This window comes from Manis javanica, chromosome 12 (assembly GCF_040802235.1).
Source record: "Manis javanica isolate MJ-LG chromosome 12, MJ_LKY, whole genome shotgun sequence".
NCBI classification, from domain to species: Eukaryota; Metazoa; Chordata; class Mammalia; order Pholidota; family Manidae; genus Manis; species Manis javanica.
In genome coordinates this window covers 68,709,972-68,736,311 of record NC_133167.1, presented here as the reverse complement: position 1 = coordinate 68,736,311, position 26,340 = coordinate 68,709,972, and the positions used below count along the sequence as shown (strand labels likewise).

General features: G+C 46.3%; 2 protein-coding genes across 6 annotated transcripts in view; both read left to right on the top strand.

Annotated features, from left to right (window-relative positions):
* CSGALNACT1 (chondroitin sulfate N-acetylgalactosaminyltransferase 1) overlaps positions 1 to 26,340 on the top strand; it is a 366,108-nt gene that overhangs the window by 105,734 nt on the left and 234,034 nt on the right. The gene's annotated exons all lie outside the window — the stretch shown is intronic.
* Positions 17,777 to 26,337, top strand: LOC140845084 (uncharacterized). The gene is given in 3 exon segments (XM_073218781.1): positions 17,777 to 18,352; positions 18,354 to 20,313; positions 20,316 to 26,337. Coding segments are annotated over 3 exon segments (3,567 nt in total). The 5' UTR covers positions 17,777 to 17,953; the 3' UTR covers positions 21,524 to 26,337.

The following is a 26,340-nucleotide window of genomic DNA, read 5'->3' as shown; positions in this document are numbered from 1 at the left end:
AGATTTACAGCTTTGGGAAATGTTTTTAGCATAAATGTGGGTCTGAGATTTGCCCCGGGTATATTTCCACTTGGTGAGAATATATCAATACCAAGAGGTAATGGGAACTAACCTGCTCTATTTCTAAGGGTTTAGCTCTGAGCCATTGCCTGGGTGCCCCCAGGGCCGTGGGATCATGTCCCAGTACTGGACATGCTCTCTCCAGCTGGGAGACCCTCTGCTGGTAATTGGAAAACCTTTGCTATGAGGAGAGTGTCACTCTTAGTCTTATATAGGAAGTGACATTTGTCTGTTGTTTTAAAGTTGCCAGTGTCTGTTTTAACCCAGACCTGAAGACAATTTCAAGGTAACGTCAAGCAGGAAGGATTGTAATGCTGGGAGCGAGGGGGGTGGGGGTGCCAGGCCATCTCCTTGACTCTTACCCGATCTCATATACCTAAGATTCCTTCTTGTTGAATTGAAATTTTGCACAACATAGTCTTGAATGTAGAAATACAGAAACACAGAAATATAGTACTACATTTCCCCCAAGTTGTTTCAGGTAATAAGTTTGTCTCCTTAAGATCATACATGCACTTTCCCCTACCTCCCTGCCCCCATCCCTGTTAACTTTGTCTAAGGTTTGAGTTGTCAGAGCTGAAGAAAATGCTGCCATCCCTGGCCATGCATGCCTGGCATGTCAACAGGCCATCTCTGCAGCCTCCAGGATCATCTATTCCAAACTCAGGAAGCATGAAAGCCCATTGTAGGAACCCCCATCCCAGGGGGGGAGAAGTAAACTGGGACTGAGGTCATTGCTTGTTTTAAATTTGAAATTTGCCCTGGGTGTATTTAATTGTAGTGAGTGATATTTAGTACATGTGCTTTTAGATTTTCTGGAGTTGATGGAGAGGTTTAAAAGAAAAATAATTCCTGAATGAAAACAGAGTTCTCATAGTATTTTAGACTTAAGCCATGATGGGAGGTTAAAAACATACAAAATGTGCAGACTTGACCCTAAGTCGTGGAAGGTGGGAAAGTCCCCCTCCAGCCCTGGTTCTCTAACTGTGCCGATATTGTTCCAGGGAACTGTTTTCCTCACTGTTTTGGGGATTCGTGCATCACGCAAGCAGAGTGGTCCTGACTGCAGAGAAACACGATAGATAGAGGGACAGAGAAGCTCCGTCCTCAGGGTCCTCTCCCAGACGGGCGGTGCCCACTGGCCTCTGTCCTCCCCTTCTGTCAGCACGGGTGCACTTGGCACTGTGGGCAGGTGATGCGCGGGTCCTGCCCTTAGGGGCCTGGCAGTGGAGCACTTGGGGCAGTGCTGTTTTCTCCCTGGGAGGTGCTGAAGGCCCAAAGTGGCCTTCTGAGTGGGGTGGGAAGGTGGCAGCCCTGCTGCTGTCACTGCAGGTGGTCTTACTGTGTCCCCGCCCCTCTGGGCGGGACAGAGCCTGGGATGAGCATCGCCGTATGGGCCACTGTCACCAGGGAATGGATTGGAGCAAATGTCACCTCTTCCTGGTGTGTTCACTGCACGCAACTCAGGTCCACCTAGCAGAAGAGTTCTCAATACTTGTGTTTTTACTGAGGACTCAAAGATCTCTTATCAGGAAAAAGGAAATGATAGAATAATGGGAGGCTTTCCCAGGAAGAGGAAATACTGTTTATTAGTAATACATACTTATTAACTATTTTGATTGCATACAATTATTGGATCAGGCAAACGTTTTAAACCAAAACATCACTGTAACATTTAACTTTGACTTTTTAAATTAGTAGGAGTGTTGGTAACATAAATTTATGTAGCAGGTTTAATCACTGAATTTCAAGAAAGAGCAGGAGCTGGTGAAAATGCAAAGAGGGACTTAAAATGACGTGTGGGATGGAGCTGCTAAGTAGGGATTCTCTAAAAATATCCAACCTCTTAATCCCAGAAGAGTGAAAATTAGGAAGGGGAATGGTTGATGTGGAATATGGACTTGTTCCCCAAATCTTGAAATGTTAGGAAGAAAGGGCACTTTTTGGTCAAAATAAGTTCAGGTGTAATGAGGGGAGACATTATTCACATATGAACTTTGTCACCGAGATGGGAAGGCAGGACGTGCTCACGCCTCTGTGTGTCGGGAGCAGAACCCTAAGGACGTCCATCAGAAGCTGAGCCGCACCTGCCCTGGAGGGTCCTGCAGGGGGCTGGCCTCCCACAGGGCAGATAGTTCTAGGCGCCTGGCCCATGATTATTATTATTATTTTTTTTTTGAGAGGGCATCTCTCATATTTATTGATCAAATGGTTGTTAACAACAATAAAATTCTGTATAGGGGACTCAATGCACAATCATTAATCAACCCCAAGCCTAATTCTCAACAGTCTCCAATCTTCTGAAGCATAATGAACAAGTTCTTACATGGTGAACAAGTTCTTACATAGTGAATAAGTTCTTACATGGTGAACAGTGTGCAAGGGCAGTCATATCACAGAAACTTTCAGTTTTGATCACGCATCATGAACCCTGGCCCATTATTTTTGTAAGGAAGGTAACACAGGTCATCACGAAATGGATCAAGGCTGGAGATACTATGTCTCTTCTGATCCAGGCTACCTGCTGAATGTGATATTAAAAAAGATCTGTTTAACAAAAACTACTATGCCCAGATGCCCACACAGACACTTGGTCTGGTGCGTCCTTAGATTCTAGACCGTTTTTACCTTGGTTTATAAACAGCTCTGCTCCGTGCTGCATAGGAGTGTGTGCGCACCCGGCAGTGTCCCCCATGGGACCAGTGGGTGGGCGAGCCAGAGGGGCCTGCCCTGCGGCTACTCATCCTCAGGTGCCCCGAGCTGAGCCCCGCGGGGCTGGTGGGACGAGGCTTGGAGCACTCCCTGCTTGGAGCTGGGAGGACTGAAAAGCCCTCCTCCCTGGAATGAGGTCAGTCGAGGAGGCTTGGGGGATGCGATCCCCATCTGAGGGCATTGCGCTTTGCGGGTGTAGGGGGAGTGTGTGCGCTGGGCGGCGGAGACGTTGGGGTTCCAGGTGCTGGTAATTTTCGCGTCCGAGGCCATGGTCCTGATGTGGGCAGCTGCAGGGAGGTGGGCTCTAAGCATGCTCCTGTCGGCTGGTGGAGCAGTTCGGGGGCGGGCGGGGGTGGGGGTGGCTTGCTCTGCTATCTAGTGCTTCCTGTGCAATGGTGCACTGATGAACTCAGAGCCCCAGACTTTTTAGATGGCCCCACATTTCCGGAGGATACGGCACCGTCGTGTATGGGAAGGTGGTGGGCTTGCGTCCTGCTGCTTCCACTGCCGGCAGCGACAGAAGGTGTAATTGTCCCCATTTACACAGGAGGAAATGGAGGCTTGGGGAGATGAAGTGATGGTCACATAGTGAGAAGCCTGTCTGGCCCCCAGACCGCACACCTTTATCTTTTGTGTGTGCTGTGTGTTGGGGTGGCGTGGGGGGCAGCCATTCTTATCCTCTCTCATCCCACAGAAGACTGGGATGGTACAGTACACCCTTTAGAGATGTGTGTGGGAAATTGTGCTTAACAGTGTGAACCCGTTATGTACCCTTAACCATGAGCCCCATAGAGTAATCAAGCTTAAAATCAAGGCCCTGCCACATCCTCGGTGTGAGACTGGTAAGTTGCTTGGCTTCTCTGTGCCTCAGTTCCCCCTTCGTAAACCAGGGACCACACAGTACCTACCTTGTATTGTTAGAGTATTAAATGATTTTTGTTTAGAAAGCTCTGAGCACAGAGTCAAGCATATGGTAAGCATTCAATAAATGTGAGCCACTGTTACGTTTGCCATGATTTGCTGCCATCTCTTCAGGCAAAAAAAAGGTCGGCACTTTTAGCTTGGCAGGAAGCCCCTGTGTGGGGCCTGGCTGGATGGGTGTGTGCTTTGATGGCCCTGTTCTAGGCAACACAGTAAGCAAGACTGGATGAGCTGCCGATTTTTAGCCAACAATCTAGGCAGAGGTTAACAGGACATGCATTCTATGCTCTTATGCAAATAAAGAAAATGAGAATTGAAGCTGATACCTGTTTTTTTTTTCCTGATATGCGGTTTTGATGAAAAATACTTTCACGGTAATTTATAAGGTCTGGGCAGATTCAATTCAAATATTTTTAGAGCCAATGCAGAGATACAAATCCTGGGGGATTCATATGACTGCTGTTTACTCCTGAGGAACATTCAGGTTTGTTACACGACTACGAGCAGAAGGCTTTGTGGAAGTGTGTGAATGGGTGATGAGAATTAATGTTTTGCGTTGATGCAAAGAGAGTATGGAGAACGTCTAGGACAAGGGAATTGCCGCACTGAAGGATTATGACGTAGTGAGGCACAGGAAGAGTCGTTTAGAGCTGAGAGTTACTAGTGGGATGTAATGGGGGACGACATAGGCAGCGCAGGACTGGGCTTTTTAGATGAATTTCACGTGATGGGCAAAGAAGTACCATTGCTTGCTCTTCTTCTACAAGATTCTTGATAAATTTGCCCAGAATATATATATATTTCCCTTGGGTACACTGAATATTAACATGCCAAAGCCATCCTGTAGAAAACGTATATGACAAAGACACGAGAGTTGGAAAGAAAAACTTGCCTTTTCAGTGAGAATTGAACAAATGATTGGATTACTTACAATAGAAAAACCATTTATGCAGCTAGTTATTCACAACTTCAACAAATGTAACTGGCCTTCAGGGAATGGCTTCTGAATATGACACTCTAAGATCATACTCGACAACCAACAGCGTCTGAGAGATTAGAAGGTGAACAACACTATGAGTTACGTTTTTTTATGGCCCATCTTTTTAATATTCTTAATATTCCTGTTATATATTATTACAGATGGGGAATCTGAGGTTTATAATGTTTAGCTTGGCGAGGGTTACCTAGCTAGTACATGGTTGGCTATACTGCTTTTTTTTTAATGCTGTTAAAAATAATTGAATAATTGTTAATATATAATATACAATCTTATACTGATTTCAAATATACAACACAGTGGTAAAACAGTTACCCATATTATTAAATCCTCACCCCCCTAGGTGGTTACTTTCTGTCAACATTGGAAGATGTTACAGAATCATTTGCTGTATTCTCCACGCTGTACTACTGTCCCCGTAACCAACTTATATTATGATTGAGATTTTATGCCCCTTTATCCCCCTCACCCATGTTAACCTCTAGTCACTTCTGAGTCTACTGCTGTTTTGTTCATTCTGTTTTGCTTAGTTTTTATATTTCACAAAAATACTGTGATTTGGACATGGCTTCAAAAAAGTGGAATCATATGATATTTGTCTTTTTCCACCTAGCTTATTTCACTGAGCGTAATACCCTCTAGGTCCATCCATGTTTCTTTCATTCTTTTTTTTGCTGAATAATATTCCATTGTGTATATGTACCACATTTCTTTATTCATCCATTTTTGATGGACACTTAGGTTGCTTCCATAACTTGGCTATTGTAAATAATGTGGCAGTAAACCTAGGGATGCATAATCTTTTTGAATCCAGGATTTTATTTTCTTTGGGTAAATTTCTAGAAGTGGAATTACTGGGTCAAATAGTATTTCTACTTTTAGTTTTTTGAGGAACCTCCATAGTGCTTTCCACAGTGGCTGTACCAATTGACATTCCCACCAACAGTATAGAAGGATTCCCGGTTGTCCACATCCTCACCAATACTTGTTACTTCTTGTCATTTAGATAATGGCCATTCTAACTGGAGTGAGGTGATATCTAGTGGTTTTGTTTTGCATTTCCCTGATGATTAGCATTGCAGAGCATCTTTTCACACGCCTGTTGGCCATCTGTATTTCTTCTTTGGAAAAAATGTCTGTTCAGGTCTTCCACCACCATGTATTATTTTTTGGCCTCAAAATTACCTTAAAGGAGTTGAAGTTTTCTAAAAGCCATAACTGATGAAAATCTGGTGGTGCATACATCTTGCTTGGATTTTGGAATTCCTTTCTTGGCTTTTCTTGGAAGTTACTGTCTTGAAACGTATTTTAATAAAGAGTGGTTGGTTGAATAGTAATTAACCATAGTTCTTCTATCATTGTTCTGTCTGAATAAGATTTCAAGGCTGAGAAGAGCTTTAAAGATCAGGTAATTAGACCACAAAGCTAATGCCTGAGACTTCTGTGCATCAGGCCGTCCAACTGACGTCTGGGCACTCAACAGTGTGGGACTCAGCCAACGTGTCTTATTGGGATCTCCATTGACTTTCCCAGTGGAGAAGCTCCAGCCCTTAAAATCACCCTTAACAGCCCATATAATCTGCTCTGATGGCACCCCTCATCTCCTGCCTTGACTCCGTCCCATAATACCGGCCTTTCCCAAACATCCCAACCACGTGCCCATCGCCAGACCTCTGTACTTTGAACTTTCTTTTCCCTTCCCTCTGTTTGGATTCTCTTTCTGGGATATATTTATTTTGCCCTTGTTCTTAGGATAGTCCCTCAACCCATATTAATGCTAGATTGACATTTATTTTCTGTCATTACACTGAAAGTATTATTCCACTGGTTTTTGACTTGTAGCCTTTGAGAAATCAGCTAATGATTGTTCCTTTGAAGGTAATCTGTCTTTTCTTTCTGGCTGCTTTTAAGGTCTTGTCTTGCCAATGGGTTTCAGACCCAGACAAGTTCACTATAGATTCAATGAGACTGAAAAATGACAATGGAACGTTCTTGGGGTGAAAGGTTTATACCCAACTTTATTCCCATGGTGGCAGGTCAATCACTAGAATCCCGTCCACTCAGAGCGAGTCTGCAGGCAGCAAGCTGGTCCCTGCCTCTGGGCCTCTACCCCGACAGCCGTCTCAGTCTCTGTCCTTGGCGCTGCCACTACTCCAGCCTCTGCTCTCCTGCAGCTGTACAGCCCAGAGCACTGGGCGGAGCTCTTTATACAGAGTCAATAACAATGTACTGCCCACATGTGTGTAGTGAGCAAGCCGGCCAGGGCCCGGTGAGAATCCCGGCCACAGGAACCTTCCAGCCACAGGTCTCTTTGTCCTTGGTGCTGCCTGGTGCCTCGGTGAGGGCCTCTTCTCATGAGTCTGCTCTGGATTTGGGCCTTCTGCGTCTGTGGATTGGGGTCTCATCAGTTCTAGACACTACCCGGCCATCACTTCTTCCTGTGCTGCCTCTGATCCATTCTCTTTTCCTTTCTCATGGAAATCCAGTTGCCTCTGTCAGACATCTTCAACATCCTCATGTCTTTTAACCTCTTATTAAATTTTCTATCTCTTTCTCTGCTTTATTCTTCAAAATGTCTTCAGCTTTATCACGTTCACATATTGTCTCTTCATGTGTGTCTGGTCTGTCCTTTGTGTTTTAAACATTAGGTATCTTAAATGCTTTTATTTCTCAAAGTTTTATTTAGTTAAAATTTTTGCGTATTTTAATAGTTTCTTGTTTTGTACTCTATCAATTGCTACTTTCATGTCTTTAAACATAATTGTTTTATATTTTGTATTTGATAGTTCTAATATCCAAAGTCTTTGCTGATCTGGTTTCTGCTGGTTCTTGCTGCTGTATATTTGTGACTTCAGGATTGAACTTAATGGTTTGGGTATTTACCTGTGGGGCTTGGAGGTCTAGATGGAAGGGAGATTCCTCTAGAGGAGCTGTGCCTGCTGCTGCCAGATTTCCTGAGAATACTACAATCTGGGAGCCCCTTAGAACTGATTTTTTGCTTGCAGTTTTCCAGGCCACCCAAGTACTGTGAATTTGGACTAGAGGTCGCATGTGAGGGTCAGACTTTGATGGCAGGTTTTCAGGGGAGATATTTTTCCTCCTTCATATATCCAGAGGGTTTGAGACAGTCAGATTTTCTTAGAGTCCTTGGGAGGTAGCCATACTGCTTGTTATATCATGACGTTGTGCAAATTAGAAAAAAGCACTCATTTCTTGAGCTACTTTATTGCCATCTGTCGGAAAATTTTCATAATAATGTTAAAATCCAAGATGACTATGAAGTGAATGGTGTCCCTGGAGTGTGTGAGGCACAAGCTGCCCTCCTTCTGCCTGACATGTTCCCAGCCTTTTCTGCCCCATCAGTCCTGCCTGGCCTCCAGTGCTTTACTCAAGTAATTCCTCTTCTGAGAAGACATCCCTACGCCCCAGCTCTGACTCCAAATGGCACCCCTGTTCTGAATTCCCATAGTGGCAGCAGTGCATTTATAACAAATTTACTACTTTCTGTTAGTTATTCTTTTTAAATCTCCATTACCAGAATGACAGCAGCATGTTTTACTCATATTTCAGTGTTCCATTGCACTCAGTGGAGGGCTTCAAGCAGATAGTTGGAATATTTTTGTTCAATAATTCAAGGTAAAGAATTTAATTGAATAATAGGATGTGAACCTACTAAGCAAAGGATTGCAAAAGCCTAGTGATTTGGATGGTGCATAAAGATTCTTTAAGTCCCACATGTATAGTTCAGGAAGGCTGTCATAGTGGGTACGAGCTTCTCTGGGTGATGGCGTGCTATGCTAGAGAGAGCTTTGGTTTTTTTGCATCATCTCACTGACTGAAGTTTGTTATATAAAACATCTGTTCATAAAAGACTTACAGATGTGTTACAGAGGAAAACCTTCATATCATTCCAGAAAAATGATTTACAGCAATCACTGTTTTCCAAAGAAATGTGAAGCCATTCTTTTCTACCAATATTATGCCCTAAAATTTATTTGATTATTAATCAGTATATTTTTCACAAATTGTTAAGTGAGTGAATGCATGTCACAGTTTTTCTTCTTTTCCAACTCTTTTCCAAAATCGGGTGATTTTAGAACTTTTAAAAATTATTTTTTTAGCAAGAATAGGAAAATGCTTTCTTTAAAATTTTGAGGTTGCTTTATCTGATACTGGGCACTTTTTATAAATTACATGGTCTAAATCTTTAAAGATTCAACAAGATCCACATTTTAAAGATGGGGAACCGGAGGCAAAATGACTTATCCTTGTCACTCAGCCATTAAGGGGCAACTACTGTGATTTGGACATGGCTTCAACTGACCACAAAGCTCTGCTTTCTCTTCAGCATGCCACACATTCACAGGTGTAGCTTCCTAGTGTGATTGGTCAGATTTTAAATGGTAACCTTTAAACATGTTTAAACTCCTTCCCCTCCCATTTGAAATTTAAAGCTCACTGTGATATTAACAGGGCAAGAAAGTGATTGAACGTTCTAGTTCTTCTATTTATTTTGTATTTGGAAAAACAACTGGAAAATATTATGTTCAGTGACTCTTATGACTTAATGACTGATGTTTATGTCCTAATGTGGAGGTCCTACCTCACTCTAAGGTGTGTTTTCCGTGATTGTTGAGCAAGGCACTCTTCCCAAGATGGGCACAGAGAGGGGTGCAGGGTTGTGTTGACCAGGCTTTGACCCTACCTGTGCTGGGATGCTGGGGTAAGCCACCCAGGATGGGTTCCTCACAAGAGAAGTACCATTACTGTACAGTGGGGGAATGCCAGGCAAACAAAAAGTACAGCTGCGGAAGCCAAGATCTGGAAGCAACCTGAGTGTGCAGTGATAGGGGAATGGATAAAAAAGATGTGGTATGTATATGCAATGGAATATCACTCAGCCATAAAAAGGGATGAAATCTTGCCATTTGTGACAACATGGGTATTATGCTAAGTGAAATAGAGACAAATATCTATGATATTACTTTTATTAGAATCTAAAAAACAAAACATGAGTGAACAAAGGAACAGAAATAGACTCATAAATACAGAGAGCAAACTGGTAGTTGTCATAAAGGAGAAGAGTAGGGGGATGTGTGAAATAAGGGAAGGAGATTAAGAGGCACCAACATCCAGTTATGAAATAAACAAGTTGCAGGGATGATGGTAGAGCATAGGGAATATAGTCATAAATATTGTTATAACTTTGTATGGTGACAAATGATTAACTATACTTACCGTGGTGAGCATTTTGTAATGTATGTAAATGTCAAATCACTGTGAGCTATGTATACCTGAAACCAATATGATATTGTATACCAACTATACTTCAATGAAAATAAAATCCAACTATATCCATTATTGTGCCCTTGATAACTAGTTGGAAATGTGTGTGGGTAGTGGGTGTAATGGTCTGATGCTCAAGAGAAATGTACGGCTAAAGGTTCAGATTTGGTACTGAAGGCCTCTAGATAGATGGGACTTAAGGCCGTGGGGCCAGATCAGGACTCTGCTTGGGACCCCGAGGCACACAGCGGACCATAGAGAAGGAGCCTCCAGCCGGCAATGGGGGCAGGTGCCCAAAGAGGCACAAATATGTGACCTCAAAAATCGGAGAAGAGGGTGCTGCCCACTGAGGGCGAGCTCAACAGGGTCAACACTGCCGAGAGCTCAGGTCGCAGTAAATTTGAGAAGTGTTCACTGTATTCATTTGGCAAGATGTGCCAACTATGGGGAAACTAAAACTCACAGGCGATGCCCGTCAGTTGGGCATGTAGGCTGAAGGGGAAGAGAAGGGGGCAGAAGAACTCTTCTTGGGTAACGGGGTGAATGCTCGTTCTGTGGGTGGGGGCGGCAGATCCAGGATGAGCAGGTCTGAAGAGAAGGTGGCGGATTTGGTTTGCATCAGTTCATAATTCGCTTTCATGGCTTTAATTAAAACAGTAAGTTTATGACTCTCAAGCCTATATTCCAAAAATGATACACGTGCAGAGAGGAGGCTCAGAGCAGAAAGCTGGTGAATGAAAACATCTGAGGGACGAGGGGCATGTGAGGAAGGCTGGGAGGCCAGGGAGGCCCAGGAGGTGTGAGGAGGCGTGTCTGGGGAGCCCCTTGGGGAGACTGTGAAGGAAGGGGTGGCTGCCAGCCGTTTCCCTCGCTGGAGAGGCTCAGGTAAGTTAATGACTGAGAAGTGTCTCCTTATTCTGGCAAAGGGTATTATGTAAGAGTAATGGGGTCCAACTCCAGGTAACCAGGACCTTAAGTGCCAAGAGCTGAGGAGTGGGGGCATCTGGTACAGATGGGTGCCTCTTGGAGCCGAGTATGGCCGGAGTGGTAGGTGTAGAGGCACAAGGACCAAGAAGTGGCGGCTATTAATTCTGGTGTTTGGGGTGGCCCCGTGCTGTGTGTTTGCTCACGGAAGGTGGCAGCACAGAAAGGGAAGTTAGAGGCACTGGAAAGGAGAAGATTTAGGGGGCGGGGTTCCCGAGAAGACAGGAGGTGGATTCAGGGAGACACTTCAACCCAAGTTAGGAGGCATGGGGGTAAAGAGGAGCGAGATACAGATGTTCCTAGGTGTGCATAGGTGCTTATTGCCAATGAATATTTGAATTGATATGCAGTATCACTTATAAATTATTCAACTCCCCCTTTGATATTGACCCAAAAATATTTAACACCAGGAAAGCTTTTACCACCCCCATTTCACAATTCAGGGGCACTGACAAATCCAGCCACCTGCTGCCTGTTATGTAAAATAAAGTTTTATTGCCACAAGGCCAACGCTCAAATTCACTCAATTACATATTGCATAGAGCTGCTTTTGCACAGCAGTCAGAAAAGCTTGCTGACCTCTGTACAGTTGGTCAAACCGAGGCCCAGGGTGACGGCCGACCTCAGAGGACCCCTCTGTGCTCGTCGGTCTGAGACCGCTCTGGCTCTGCGGGACCCTGCCTGGGACGCCTTTCTCCGGAACTGTCCACAGTTTAAATTAGATCGATTGTAAATGCGATCAGACTTCCGCCTGTTCGACTCCTGCCCTAGCAGTGCACCGCGTCTCAGCGCCTCCTAAGGGCCGGGTGCCAAAGCAGGGCAGCATCCCCACCCCCACCCCCCGTGGCCCTGGCCCACCCTCTGTGGCCCGGGACGTGCTGGTTTATTCTGCTTGCTGCGGTTGCTTTTCTGCACATTTGCTAAGCCAAGACTGCCCTTGGAGTCATCACCAAAACCCCCACGTATCCCTGATCCCAGCGGTGCTGTCTCGTTGCTTTGGGTTTCCTCAGCTCGCAATGCATCGTTTCCACCGTCCGCGCATTTTTGAGCCATCTGCGTCCTGTGAGAGACCCTAGTGGTGACAGGGGCCCGGCACTGTCTCGGCGTCTAACCCCCGGGAGCACAGAGACCGTACTGGCCTGTCATCAGCCCCTTTGTTCGGCGGCTGCTGAACGTGTTCATGGTGCTCATCCGCTGAGTTTTGATTAAGCTGAAAAAATTTAAGTGCTTCAAACTTGCTCCCTTGGGCATAAAGTAGTATGCTAATTATTAGCTCTTCTCAACCATTCTTGAAACCAGATTCTCTTCTGAAACTTTTCAATTCTGCTTAGAATCGTGCACCAGATTTGAAAGAAAGCAGTGTATTTACAGGTACATTTTTATTCTTTACGTCACAGTGCTGAGTTTTCAAGGGAAAATACAAATCCATGCAAATCTGTTTCTTTGCTGAATTTTCAAATGCTTCTGAAGGGGTTAAGATTTGAAGAGTTGCGATTTAGTTCTGCAGCTTCATCTATCAGCTCGTAGCTGCTTTTAACTACACGGATTGCCTGACGCCTCGCCGGGGAGCCTGCGGTGGGCCCACCAGAGTACAGACTCACTTGGGGGCTTGTTAGAAATGCAGTCTTGGGTCCCGCCCCAGACTTAGTGAATCAGAATCTGTATTTTAACAAGAGCCCATTGCACATTTAAGTGTGAGCAGCGCTGCTCTGGACCACTGACCTTGTGTTTCAGAGAAACACACCCAACATAGGGCCCTGCCTCCCAGGCTTGTCATAGCTTTTGTGTGTTTGATGGTGTGGTTTTATATTTTATTTTGAATGTTTCCCCTACCAGAAAAATTCTGTTGTTTTTTCTTCATTACTGTTGGAGAGAAATCATGATGAAGAGACAGGTCGAGTACACTTCTGTTCTTTCCACAACCTAACATGCATTTAATTTCTTTATATAGGAATTACAAAGTCTAAAACTACTGTCTTTGATGGGAGTCTGGGAAAATCGGTGGCAAATGAACAAACATTAACCCTCACTTGTCGTGTTGGGCTTAATTGCTGTTTTTATGTGTGCACATTTTATCTTGAAATTTTTGTTTTATCTTTGATTATATTGGAAATTGCTTGTGTGCATAACTATGAATTCTGTACTGGATGAGATTTTATTTCCCATTTTTTTCAAGTTCTTATAAAAAGTGATTGACTAATTAAATATAAGACAAGTAAATATAGGAATCAAACTGCATTTCTTTAAAAATACATAATTTTTAAACAGTAATTCATACGATCCTTTTGCCAATTAATCCAAGCACAGTAAAAAATTATTGCATTTGTTTGTTTACTTTTGGACAAGTCACACACATATACAGAATTCAGCAGTTACAGTGAAAGTTAATCTCCTTCCCATTCCCACCCACTAGCCAGGCAGTTCTCTCCATGGGGACAAATCTTCATACCAGTTACTTAGGAACACTTGCAGAGATAGTGTATAGCTTAGGGAATTTCAGTATATGGAGACTATATTGGGTGAGTTCTGAGGCCAGACAGAGTTTGAACCTACACCATTAGCTCTGTGACCTTGGGCAAAGGGCAACTTTACTGGGCCTCAGTTTTCTCATCTGTAAGATGGGTATATTAATAGTTTCTTTCAGAGTTGTTGAGGGGAGCTAATGAGATAATTCATGTAAAGTGCTAAGAATAATTTGTGGTGTACAGAATACACTCTACAAATATTAACGTAATACTATGTGTGAGCATTTACTTATATAAAAATAGTAGCACACTCTATATACTTCCACTCTTTGCATTTTTTTTTAACCTAGCAGTGTGAGATCTTCCTCTAACAATGTGGAGATTGGTTCATTTTACTATGTATAGAACTGCCACATTCTTTTTCATGGCTGTACAATATTGTGTTTTATGGATGTAATTTTTTTATCCAACTCCTATTGGTGGACATTTAGGTTGTTTCCATTCTTATGATATTACAGATAGCTTGGGTGAAACGGCATGTGTACATGTGATCATTTGTCTGTAGGGTAAGTTTCCAGAAATGGCATTTAGAAATGGTCAAAGCAGAGGTGTTCATTTTGCTAGATATCGATGATTTGCCTCCAGAGAGTAAATATCACCAGTAAGTATTCTCATGCTTGTTTTGACAGTCAGATTTTAATTGTAACTTAAAAAGATATGATTTTGTTCATGAATTATATAATAAACATACCCCCCCCCCCCACACACACATATATTTGGGGATTTGGTTAAGATTGCTGGATTCTTTGGAATGGGTTGGTGGGTAGGGTAGGAAGATAATACTTTGGTGAATGTTCAGAGGAGCAACCAGGTAGTGTAGCGAGCTGTTTTTAAAGCAGATCTGTATCATATGCACTGAGGGCCATTGTATTCACTAACTTCTAAAGTATCCTTGAGCCACGGAAACAAAACAAAGAGTCTGGAAAACCCCCAACACAGTGATTTCCTCTTTTAGTTTCGTCAGTGCCTGGCTTCCCGAGTGCCCCTCGCAATGTCTTGGCTTTTTAGTGCTCTTGCATTCATTTTTTGAGATTGATACAACAGCGAGAGCCTCTTTCTTTTACTCAAATATCTCATTATGCAAATTCTTGCTGCCAAGCTGGCCAGACAGCTTTTACTTAGGAAGTAGGCAAAACCGTTTCTTCTAAATACTTTTAAAAATTAATATAATCTCCAAAGTAAGTAAGACCAGAATCTAGTATCCTGTAACATGTGACCTTTGCACTTTGGTTAGTAACTTTGGAGCAATCCAAAATGTTTGCCATCCCCTTATCTATTTTACATTTTGTAAGTAATTCAGCCATTGACTTTTCCAGAGTATATGATATACTGATCCCCAAAAATACAGCTCTGGTCTGGGTGAGAATTACCATCAGCACCAAAATACACGTTTTTAACCAATTTAGCAGGTGAATGCTAGGTTCTTTTGGATATTCAGATGAGCTGAGGAATTGACAGAAACATAGGTCAGTGCATTCCAAGAGGCATGTAAACACACAGCCACTTTCAGTCACTGGCATCAGTCGGGAAATACTTGTGGGCCACCAGGTGTGTTGAATGTGGCACCTGGTGCAGGGGGTCCACAGCACAGGGCTCTCTGCTGAACTCTCCCAGCCCGGAAGGAATGCCGTTGTTGCTGCGGCCGGACTCCAGGGTTGGCCTCAGGGCGGCTTGTGATGTTTGCTGGGCAGCTCTGGGGGCTGCCATGGGGCCGCAGAAGGCCAGCTCTTGTTTATGGGCCCAGGGGACAGGAGGGGTGGCAGATACCCTGTGGTGAGCTGCATCGCACAGGCATCTGGTGCTGACCTGGTGGCTTAGACAAAGGAGATGACGTGTGGTTTCTGCGAAAGGGGAGCACCAGACTATCAACACAGCTGTCCTGGTTCTTCCTTAGCAACTTGACAAGATCTTCACCTTGTGCAGGTGTGTCTTTCTACCCCCTTTAGAGAACCTAGCTCAACACAATAGATGCTCTGAAACCTTAAAATCCGTACCGTTTATGTGACTTTTACTATGTGCTGGGTCTTTTTGTCAATTAAGTGTTAACTATCACACACCCCAGTGAGGTAGATGAAAAATGAAGGCTTAGAGAGATTAACTGACATGTGCAAAGTAGTAAGGAGACAGTGTTGAGATTCACGCCTGGGCTTTCTCACACTGAAGATGGGGCTTCCTTACCCACCATGCTGCCCTGCCGGCTACAAATAGCATTGCCTATACCAGTGTTTGGAGCCCTAGCATTTGCCTGGCACAATGCTCTTTTCTAAGTAAGGGCTCCTTAATACACCCAGTTCAACTTCCTGTAATATAATTACGATCCATTTTCATGTTGCTAATGATTTTCAGTGATGGCAGATTATCTTTATTGCCTCTCTGAAAACAGAGGCTTAATTAACTGACATGTCAGAATTGTCCTTTAGCTTCCCAGTGATCAGCAATACCACCCAGAGTCTTTCATCAGCTCCTGATGCCTGGAGCCCGCAGGCTTGCTCCTCTGTCCCTGTGTCTCTGTCCCTCTCGCTCTCCCCTGCTTGCTCTCTCTCAGCAAGGTCATGTAGAGGAATGCAGGGAACAGGGCTGAGCCACCCAGTTTTCATAGAAACTACATGAGGCTAACATTCCTGGACCCTACCCTAAGTTAGATAACTAGAAGTAAACGACCCCCCTGGGGTCGAAACTCGTGATAAGTCACATAGGAATGCTTGTGCAAAGGTCAGGCACCTGGTGTATCCCTGTTCCAATTTTATTGGCCAAAGTATAGAATGTGTTTCAAATTCATTGGTTGGGGTAATGTGCAGGCTCTGGTGCAATGACTGTAGAAATCCCATATAAACCATACCTAAAGTTGCTTGGGGGTCGGCAGCTCGGACTCGGCCTGCGTGTCAGGGGAGGTGCTGTCGACCCCAGCTTGCTGGCTGAATAAAGACTTTGCTTGGATTTTCATCTCCGTGTCTGTGTGTCTTGTTCTCTGGGAAACCCCGGAGTCCTGGACCCTAACATTTGGGGGCTCGTCCGGGATCCGCGCGGCTTCCCTGAGAACAAAGGACTGCTGGAGGCAAGGTCTAATTGTCCGGATGGGGCGGTGTAATTCGAGGGTCGCCCCCTCGTGTCTGCATAAATCCATTATAAAGCAGGAGTCACCATCCCGTGTATGGTCTCGGGTTAGTGACCCCGAGTGAGAAAGTCCGGGTTGGTAGTCCCGGCCCCCGGATTAGTGACCCTGGGTGAAGTCCAGGTGACTAATCCTGGCCCTAGGGTCCGAGTGACTCGGCCTTAGGAAAGCAAGTCCGATCAGCAGGAACCTGGCACCCGAGGAGGAAGGGATCGAGCTCGTCACCCTGCGGCAGTCTGAGTGGACGCCTTTCGGGAGAATCACGAGAGTTTTTGAGGATCCTGAAAGTGGTGAGTGTGGTGCGCACCAGAGTGAAAGAAGGACCGGTCCGAATGAGTGCGATCAGATGTGGTGTGTGTGCTTAGTGTTATCATTGATTGTTTTATTGTGTTTTGGTTTCGGTTTATATTTCTTTCTGCGCTTTTTATTTTAAGTCTCCCTGTTCTAAGGTTCCCTGTTCTTTCCGTTCCTCCTCTCTGCCACTAAATCATTCCCTGCGGGCACGGGTCGGGCAATTAAGAGCCATTAGGGCGCCCGCCGCTAGAAGACTCCCGTGACAGGATAAGGGGGTCACAGCTGTGAATCCCAGATAAATTCGCGTCCCCCGCAGAAGAAAAACTGCAACAACAGGCACCCGTTCACAAGCACATACACCAGTCATCTTGTTAGAGTGGCATCTCTACCTTTTACCCTTGTCTTCCTCGTATTTTTCACTATGGGCCAGACTCAGACTACTCCTAAAGGTCTGATCCTTTCCCACTTTCTGAAGGTTAGGAAACAGGCCCTGAATATGGGTCTTAATATCGAGAAAGGTAGGCTCGATGCTTTTTGCTCGGCCGAGTGGCCTTCCTTTGGAGTAGGCTGGCCGACCCAGGGGTCTCTTCCCATGGACCTTATAGACAAGGTCAAAGCCGTTATCTCCTGGCCAAACCCTGAGGGCCACCCCAACCAACTTCCCTATATCCTTGTTTGGGAAAATTTGGCTAAGAATCCCCCTTCCTGGCTGAGGCCCTTTTTGGTGGAGAAACCTCACACCGACCAACCAAGAGCCTCCGTCCTAGTTACCCAGGAAGATTTAAAGTCCCCTAATCGCAGGGCCAAAAACCCGACTGCACCGCCTGTCCTCCCTGACAGTTCTCCTCTTTACCCCCTTCTGCCGATTGAGCAGCCACCCCCGTATGTGGAGGAGAGGGGTGAAGCTGCCGGGAGGATAGAAAACGAGGCCAGGGAACCCAGCGGGAACCAGGCGGCCGCAGCTTCCCCAGACTCTTCAGCAGAGGAAGGCAGGAGGCCGGAAAGACATTCCCCACACTCCCCACCCTGGCCCCATGCTGGGCACCAGGTAGAGCAGGAGGAATGCAGTTAAGGCCTCGGGGGGCCAGGGAACAAGAAGGGGAGGCTCCCTCCTCCACCTCAGAAGGAGCAGTGCCGGTTCTGCCTGTGCATGCCATCGGTACAGGCATCGCTCAACAATATCAATACTGGCCCTTTTCATCTAGTGACCTCTATAATTGGAGGACTCAGAACCCTCCCTTCTCAGAGGACCCCAAGTGTCTTATAGGTCTGGTGGAGTCCATTATGTTTACCCATCGTCCCACATGGGACGACTGCCAGCAATTGCTCCGCACTCTCTTCACGATGGAAGAGCGAGAGTGTATCCTCAATGAGGCCAGGAGAAATGTCCTCAGAGAGAATGGAAGACCCACTACCCTCCAGCCCATCATCGATGAGGCGTTCCCACTTAACGCACCCGGATTGGGACTTCGGGACTGCAGAACGTAGGGAGCGTCTCTGGGTCTACCGCCAGACTCTGATGACCGGTCTCCGGGCAGCCACCAGACGGCCCACTAACCTGGCTAAGGTAAAAACTATCGTTCAGGGGGAAATGGAAAGCCCAGCCACGTATCTGGAAAGGCTGTTTGACGCTTACAGGCAGTACACCCCCATAATCCCGGAAGCAGAGGAACATAGGTCAGCTGTAGTCCTCTCATTCATCAACCAGGCAGCCCCTGATATCCGGAGAAAACTCCACAAGCGGGAGGACCCCGGGGAGATCTCTATTAGGGAACTGCTGCAGCAGGTGGAGAAGGTCTTCAATGCTAGGGAAACTTCAGAGGATAGAGAGGAAAGGCTGAGGAAAGAGAAATGGGTAATGCAGGAGAAAAATAGGAAGGAAGACAGAGAATTTCAGAAAAGGGAGAACAAGAAGCAGAGGGAGGAGATGGCCAGGATATTCCTGGCTGGGGTGAAGGAGGGCCCTAGGCCACCTCGAGGAACAGGACCCCGTCAATCCCGACTAGGACGAGATCAATGCGCCCTGTGTAAGAGATATGGACATTGGAAGAGGGAGTGCCCCCAAAGGGGGGAACAAGGAGGAGGGAACCCCGTTAAAACCCTGTACCTAGGAAAGGAGGATTGATGGGGACGGGGCTCGGCACCCCTCCCCGAGTCCTGGTTAACCCTGTGCGTGGAGGGGACTCCCATTGGGTTCATGGTAGATACTGGGGCACAATATTCAGTTCTCAACCAGGCCCACGGTCCCCTGAGCCCAGGATGCACAAGTATAGTCCAGGGAGCGAAAGGGTCCAAGAAATGTACCTGGACCACTAGCAGAAAAGTGGACCTAGGAAGGCATCAGGTCTCTCACTCATTTCTGGTCATACCTGAGAGCCCTGCACCGTTGTTAGGTAGAGACTTACTAACCAAGGTTGGGGCGCGCATTCATTTTGAACCCGAAGAGATAAAAATCATGGACAAAGAAGGGCAGCCCCTACAACCGGCGCATGTGTTAACTCTGTCCCTGGCCGACGAACATCGTCTGTTTCAGGCGGATCAAGAAAAGGGGGGCCAGGGAGAAATGGACTCTTGGTTGCAGAGGTTCCCTTCCGCATGGGCCGAGACCGGAGGAATTGGTCTCGCTAAACATCTATCCCCGGTCGTTGTTCAACTCAAAGCCGCAGCTCTACCCATCCAGGTCCGGCAATATCCAATGCCGGAAGAGGCTAGGAAAGGGATAGCACCCCATATCCATAGACTGTTGGAAACAGGAATCCTTAAAACCTGCCAATCTGCACGGAATATGCCCCTGCTTCCAGTGAGGAAGCCTGGCAGTAGAGATTACCGACCGGTGCAGGACTTGCGAAAGGTCAATGAGAGGGTAGAAGACATCCATCCTACAGTGCCCAATCCTTACATCCTACTCAGCCACCTGCCACCTACACATGTGTGGTATACTACTCTGGACCTGAAAGATGCCTTCTTTAGTATCCCACTCTCTGAAGTTAGTCAGCCTTTGTTTGCCTTTGAGTGGCAAGAGCCAGGGGGAGGAAGAAAAGGGCAGCTTACCTGGACTAGACTACCACAGGGCTTCAAGAACTCTCCCACTTTATTCAATGAAGCCCTAAGCCAGGACCTGGAGCCCTTTCACAGGAGCCACCCCCGTGTGACACTGCTGCAGTATGTGAATGACCTGTTGCTGGCCACAGAAACCCGTGAGGAGTGCGAAGAAGCCACGGGGAACTTGCTGGATGAACTGGATGAACTGGGATATCGAGCCAGCGCCAAGAAAGCCCACATCTGTCAGAGGTCAGTGGTCTACTTGGGGTACAAAATATCTAATGGGGGCAGGTGGCTAACGCAGGCCATGAAACAAACTATCCTGACTAACCCCATCCCTTCCTCACCCCGGGCAGTGAGAGAATTTCTTGGCTCAGCTGGGTTTGCAGGCTCTGGATTCCAGGGTACGCAGAAATAGCCTGACCGCTATATGAAGCAACCAAAGAAGGGCCGGGCTGGCAATGGACTCAGGAACAACAAGAGGCTTTTGATAGACTAAAAGAAGCTCTCCTCCGGGCCCCCGCCCTATCTCTGCCAGACCCAGAAAAACCCTTTATCCTGTTTATAGATGAAAAGAAGGGAGTGGCTAAAGGAGTCCTGGCTCAGCAGCTGGGCCCGTGGAAAAGACCTGTGGCCTATTTGTCCAAGCGGCTAGACCCAGTGGCCTCCAGGTGGCCCCCTTGTCTGTGTATCCTAGCAGCTATCGCTCTACTGGTAAAGGAGGCAGACAAGCTGACTTTTGGCCAGAACCTGAGAGTAACAGACCCACATACCGTAGAAGGGATCCTCAGGCATCCTCCAGGAATATGGATGATGAAATCAAGACTCACCCACTATGAAGGGCTGCTACTAGATTCTCCCCGAATCGCCTTCTCTGACCCGGTAACCCTAAATCCTGCCACCCTTCTGCTGGACCCAGATCTGTTGACCCCCACCCACGACTGTAGAGACATCCTTTCCGAAATTATCCAGGTGCGAGCAGACCTGAAAGACACACCGTTACCAAACTGTGAGCTAAATTGGTGTACGGATGGGAGCAGCTTTGTGCAGGAGGGGGTCAGGAGAGCAGGGGCAGCAGTAGTAACCCACGAAGGGGAAGTTGTCTGGAGCACAGCTCTGCCCCCTGGCACCTCAGCACAGAAGGTGGAACTTATTGCTCTCGGTGAGGCCCTGGAAAGAGCAGAAGGCAAGCGGGCCAACATTTACACAGAGAGCAGATATGCCTTTGGCACTGTTCATGTCCACGGTGCCATCTACCGAGAAAGAGGATTCCGTTCCGCGGAAGGAAAGGGACTGAGGAATCTGCAAGAAGTCCAAAGACTACTAGCTGTCGAAAAACCCAAAGCGGTAGCAGTTATACATGTACTGGGCCACCAATCAAGGAAGACACCTGAGGCCGTCGGCAACAGCCATGCTGATGCGGAAGCTAAGAGGGCAGCCCTCTCAGACTCCCTTGTACTTGCAGCCCTCGAAATACCCATACCTGAACTGCCCGCCTTGCCACCCAAACCTGAGTATTCCCCCCAGCATCTTGAGTGGATTAGGAAACAAGTATCGGGAGAAGTGTCTGGGGAGGGAAACTGGAGGTGAGACCAAGAAGGTAGGTTGATCCTGCCAGAAGCATTAGGACAGTAGATGCTTGCTAATCTGCATAAGTCCACCCATCTAGGCCGGAAAAAGCTGCTCAGCCTTTTTCAGTCTGCGCAGTTGGTGTTTCCCCACCAAAATGAGGCAGCTCGTCAGATCCCAAAAGAATGCAGTAGCTGTGCAATGCTAAGACCAGCCCCTAGAGGGCTGCACCCAGCAGGTACCCGGGAAAGGGGGAGGGCTCCAGGGAGGAACTGGGAAATAAACTTCACCGAAGTAAAACCAGGAAAGTATGGATACAAGTATTTGCTGGTTATGGTAGATACTTTCTCTGTGTGGGTGGAGGCTTTTCCAACCAAGCATGAGACTAGCCAGGTAGTAGCAAAAAGATTAATTGAGGAAATCATCCCCAGGTATGGGGTCCCTGAAGCAATAGGTTCCGATAACGGCCTGGCTTTCGTAAGCAAAATCCTGCAAGGATTAGCCCGAGCTTTGGGAATAGATTGGAAGTTACACTGTGCTTATAATCCACAAAGCTCTGGGCAGGTAGAAAGAATGAATCGGACCCTAAAGGAGACCCTTTCTAAATTGGTATTGGAGACTGGCGGGGACTGGGTGACCCTCCTTCCCTTAGCCATCTTCCGTACTCGGAACTCCCCCTATGTACATGGTTTAACTCCATTTGAGATAATGTACGGGGCTCTTCCACCCATAATTCGGCGAGTGCAGCTTCCCGGTGCAGAGAACCTGGCCCCTGACTATCTGAATGTTTTGCAGGCTCTTGCCAAAGTGCAGCAGGAAATCTGGCCCCTAATCAGAGCATATTACGAGGGCGGGAAAATTCCGAGCCCGGAACATGGCATAGTCCCTGGGGATACGGTATGGGTCAAAAGACACCAAGTAAGGACTCTTGAACCCAGGTGGAAGGGACCTTACATTGTATTGTTTACCACCCCCACTGCTCTCAAGGTTGATGGTATCGCTCCTTGGGTGCATCACACCCACGTTCGGAAAATCCTGCTTCACAAAAACCTGGGTGATCACTAGGAAGAGTGGAAAGTGCAGCAGCATCCTGCGAATCCCCTCAAAATACACCTAAGCCGAAGATGAAGGGGATCCTGCTGATAAGTGCCTTCGTATGGACTCTCAAGGAAGCTACATCGGTGAAGCTGATTCCAGGGCCTGCAAGAAAACCGGGTTCGGGTCTCTCTGGGTTAGGTAACCCCTTATGGGAAATGGTGCAGGCATTTGCAGAGACTCTGAACCACACCACTCCCTCCCTCACCGATCCCTGTTGGTTATGCTATCCAGGTTCACCCCCCTTCTATGAAGCAATTGGGATAAATGGCTCCTACACCATTAACGACTCCTATCCCACTTATTAGACAGGGGGCCGAGGGGAATTACAATCGCTCAGGTCTCAGTCACGGGAACCTGTGTGAGCTCAGTCCCGATAGTCCGGAGCCAGTTATTCTCGTCCTACATGTACAATACATGGAAGCAGGACAAATGGATTATACCCTCCTCGGGTTGGTGGCTCTGTTTAAAGACAGGCCTCACCCCAGCCATATCCACCTCTGTGTTTAATGCTAACAGTGAGTTTTGTGTACTTGTGGCCATTCTACCACGCCTAGTATATCGTTCTCATGAGACCCTCCTTTCTTATTGGGAAGAATGGCCAAACCCCCACTGGGAAAAAAGGGAAGTTATTACTGCCTTGACCATTGGGGCCCTTTTTGCCCTAGGGATGGCAGGGGCTGGCACAGGGGTTGCTGCCCTTGTAACTCGAGAACAGGGGCTCACAGCTCTGAGGCGGGCTGTCGACAGGGACCTAGAACAACTTCGAAAGACAATATCAGACTTGGAACAATCTCTTACCTCCTTAGCTGAGGTGGTCCTACAAAACAGAAGGGGCCTGGACCTCCTGTTCTTAAAAGAAGGTGGACTGTGCACGGCCTTAAAGGAAGAGTGTTGCTTCTATGTAGACAAAACAGGTGCAGTCAGAGATTCCCTGGCCAAACTAAAGAAAGATCTAGAGAAGAGGCGTAAAGAATATGACAGTAGCGAAAGCTGGTTTGACTCTTGGTTCAAATACAAACTTTGGTTTGCTACCCTACTCTCGGCTGTTACAGGGCCACTGGTCATCCTGCTGTTATTGCTTACGATTGGTCCGTGCATAGTAAATAGGCTGCTTAGGTTTGTGCGGGAAAGGGTTAACGCTGTCCAACTTCTCGTCCTTCGACAGAAATATCAGGCCCTGGATGCCGCTGTGGAAGATTCCTCAGTTTAATCAAGAAAAGGGGGGAATGTAGAGGAATGCAGGGAACAGGGCTGAGCCACCCAGTTTTCATAGAAACTACATGAGGCTAACATTCCTGGACCCTACCCTAAGTTAGATAACTAGAAGTAAACGACCCCCCTGGGGTCGAAACTCGTGATAAGTCACATAGGAATGCTTGTGCAAAGGTCAGGCACCTGGTGTATCCCTGTTCCAATTTTATTGGCCAAAGTATAGAATGTGTTTCAAATTCATTGGTTGGGGTAATGTGCAGGCTCTGGTGCAATGACTGTAGAAATCCCATATAAACCATACCTAAAGTTGCTTGGGGGTCGGCAGCTCGGACTCGGCCTGCGTGTCAGGGGAGGTGCTGTCGACCCCAGCTTGCTGGCTGAATAAAGACTTTGCTTGGATTTTCATCTCCGTGTCTGTGTGTCTTGTTCTCTGGGAAACCCCGGAGTCCTGGACCCTAACAGTCACTGTCTAATTCTCTTAGGACCCTGACGCACACCAGGCAGCATTCTTATTTTACACATGACCTTGTATTCTAGTGTTTTTCTCTTGTCTTTCTACTCAGTAGAAAGTACTGATTCTTGTCTTCATTCATCCCATCACTGCCAATTCTCTTCATCCTTTGTGTTCAACATCTTTTAAATTGTTACTCACTAAGTTTTTTTTACATTTGTTGATGTCTCATTCTTTATTTATTTCTTGTTATTTTTCCTATAATTGTAAGGCTTTGTATTTTCTGTAACATGCTTCTCCCCTCCCCACTCCTCCCCTCCGACATTATTTTGTTCCTCTTCTGGGGATTATTTTTCCTGTTTTTCCATCCATGTTGTCCCCAGTTCTGTTCCAGGCTGTTTGGAGTCTGGGTTGAGGTGTGGTGGAACAGAGCCCCGGCCAGCACCCTCTGGGGGAACTGGCAGGGAGTGTGAGGCTTGCGGTGACAGCTGTATCATCTGCTCCCTACCTGCCCCAGGACCCTGCCGGCACCAAGCAAGGTTTTCTCCCAGTGGTTGCGAGTGGGCCGGCAAAGGGAGAACAGTGCCCCCGGCACCAGGGCTGCTGGGTTTGACATTTGCACCGCGTGTCCAGGGTGTACTGTCCCAAACCTTACACCCTGTCTGCGAGGTTGATTAGTGTTCATGTGTGACAGCAGAGGAGATGGTCTCAGAGGCTAGAATCTTGCTGAGGAGCACACAGCATGTCAGTGCGCATGCTGGGTTTCCAGCCCCTGTCGTGTGACTCCACGGTCCACACTGTTTCCAGGACGTGGTTTCCCTTTCCACCAGAATGGACTTGCCACTTCAGCACTTCGCACACCTTTTGTTGCCTGCATTTGGATTAGACCCCTGTGTCCTAACTAGAGGGTGTCTGAGCCACACCCTTCTGTTGTATCTTAGTACTATTGCATCACGCTTCCCAGAGTTACTCATTTCTCCCTATTGACAGTCCCAGTACATTGTTTCCTTTGTTCATCTTATTAGCATCAAGTAGTTGTATAATCCTGTTTCCCAGCTTCCTGCCACAGTGAGAGCAAGTCTAAGTTAATCATCATGTGTGCTCTAATACAGTCTAGTATCAAAATCGAGGTCATTGATTTTTTTTCCTTTTAATGAATTAAACTTTGCTGCTTACAGGGCTTTTTTTTTTTTTACACGGATCTTTTCCTTTTACTGATACTGATTTTTACTCTTATATCTGTGTCTTGCCTATGTGGAGCATTCTGCTGCCCGCTTGCCTAGGAATATTATTAATATCAGGCTGACTGCAGGTTGGGAGATCTTGACAAATTTAGAATATGTTTCAGTTTCACAAAATACTTATAATGAATATTAATCTGCAATACAAAGCATATTAGATGCCTGAGATAATTTTCAGTTCTGTAATTCTGGTTTAGGGTATCAACATTTCCTTTTTTACTGTCTGTTTTTGGAGGGGCTGAGATCTGTCCTTAAGGTGTGTCTTTTCTGACTGGGAACTTAATGTATATTAATTGTGGAAAATGTAGAAATATAAAAAGAATAAAATAATAACCACCCATAATCTCACTCTCTAGAGATAACCACTGTTGAACATTTTGGTATATTACTGTTTAGTCCTTGTGTGTATGTGCATGAAAGTATGCATTTTATCACACCTAAGATCCCAACCCATACACAATTTTGTTTTCTTTCTCATTTAATATAGATGATAAATTCTTTATCATTAAAAATTCCTTATGAGGACAATTTTAATGGCAATATAATATTTCATAGTGATGCCAGGGTTCTTGTTCATGAAGCCGAAGAATGAGCTTCACACTCAAGGTAGGAGAGCAAGGTACAGGCTTTTATTTGAAATAAAGTGAGAGAATAGAGTTCCTGGCTCATGCCAGGAGGGGACAAGAGAGCCTGTAGTGGTGCGTTGTCTAGGGGGTTTTATAGGCAGTCGAGGATTTTTCGAGAACGTGAAAAAAACTTAGGGGTGTGTGTTAGGGTCCGGGCTTCCGAGGCTTCTCCAGAGAACAAACTACACAGGCATAGAGATGTAAATACAG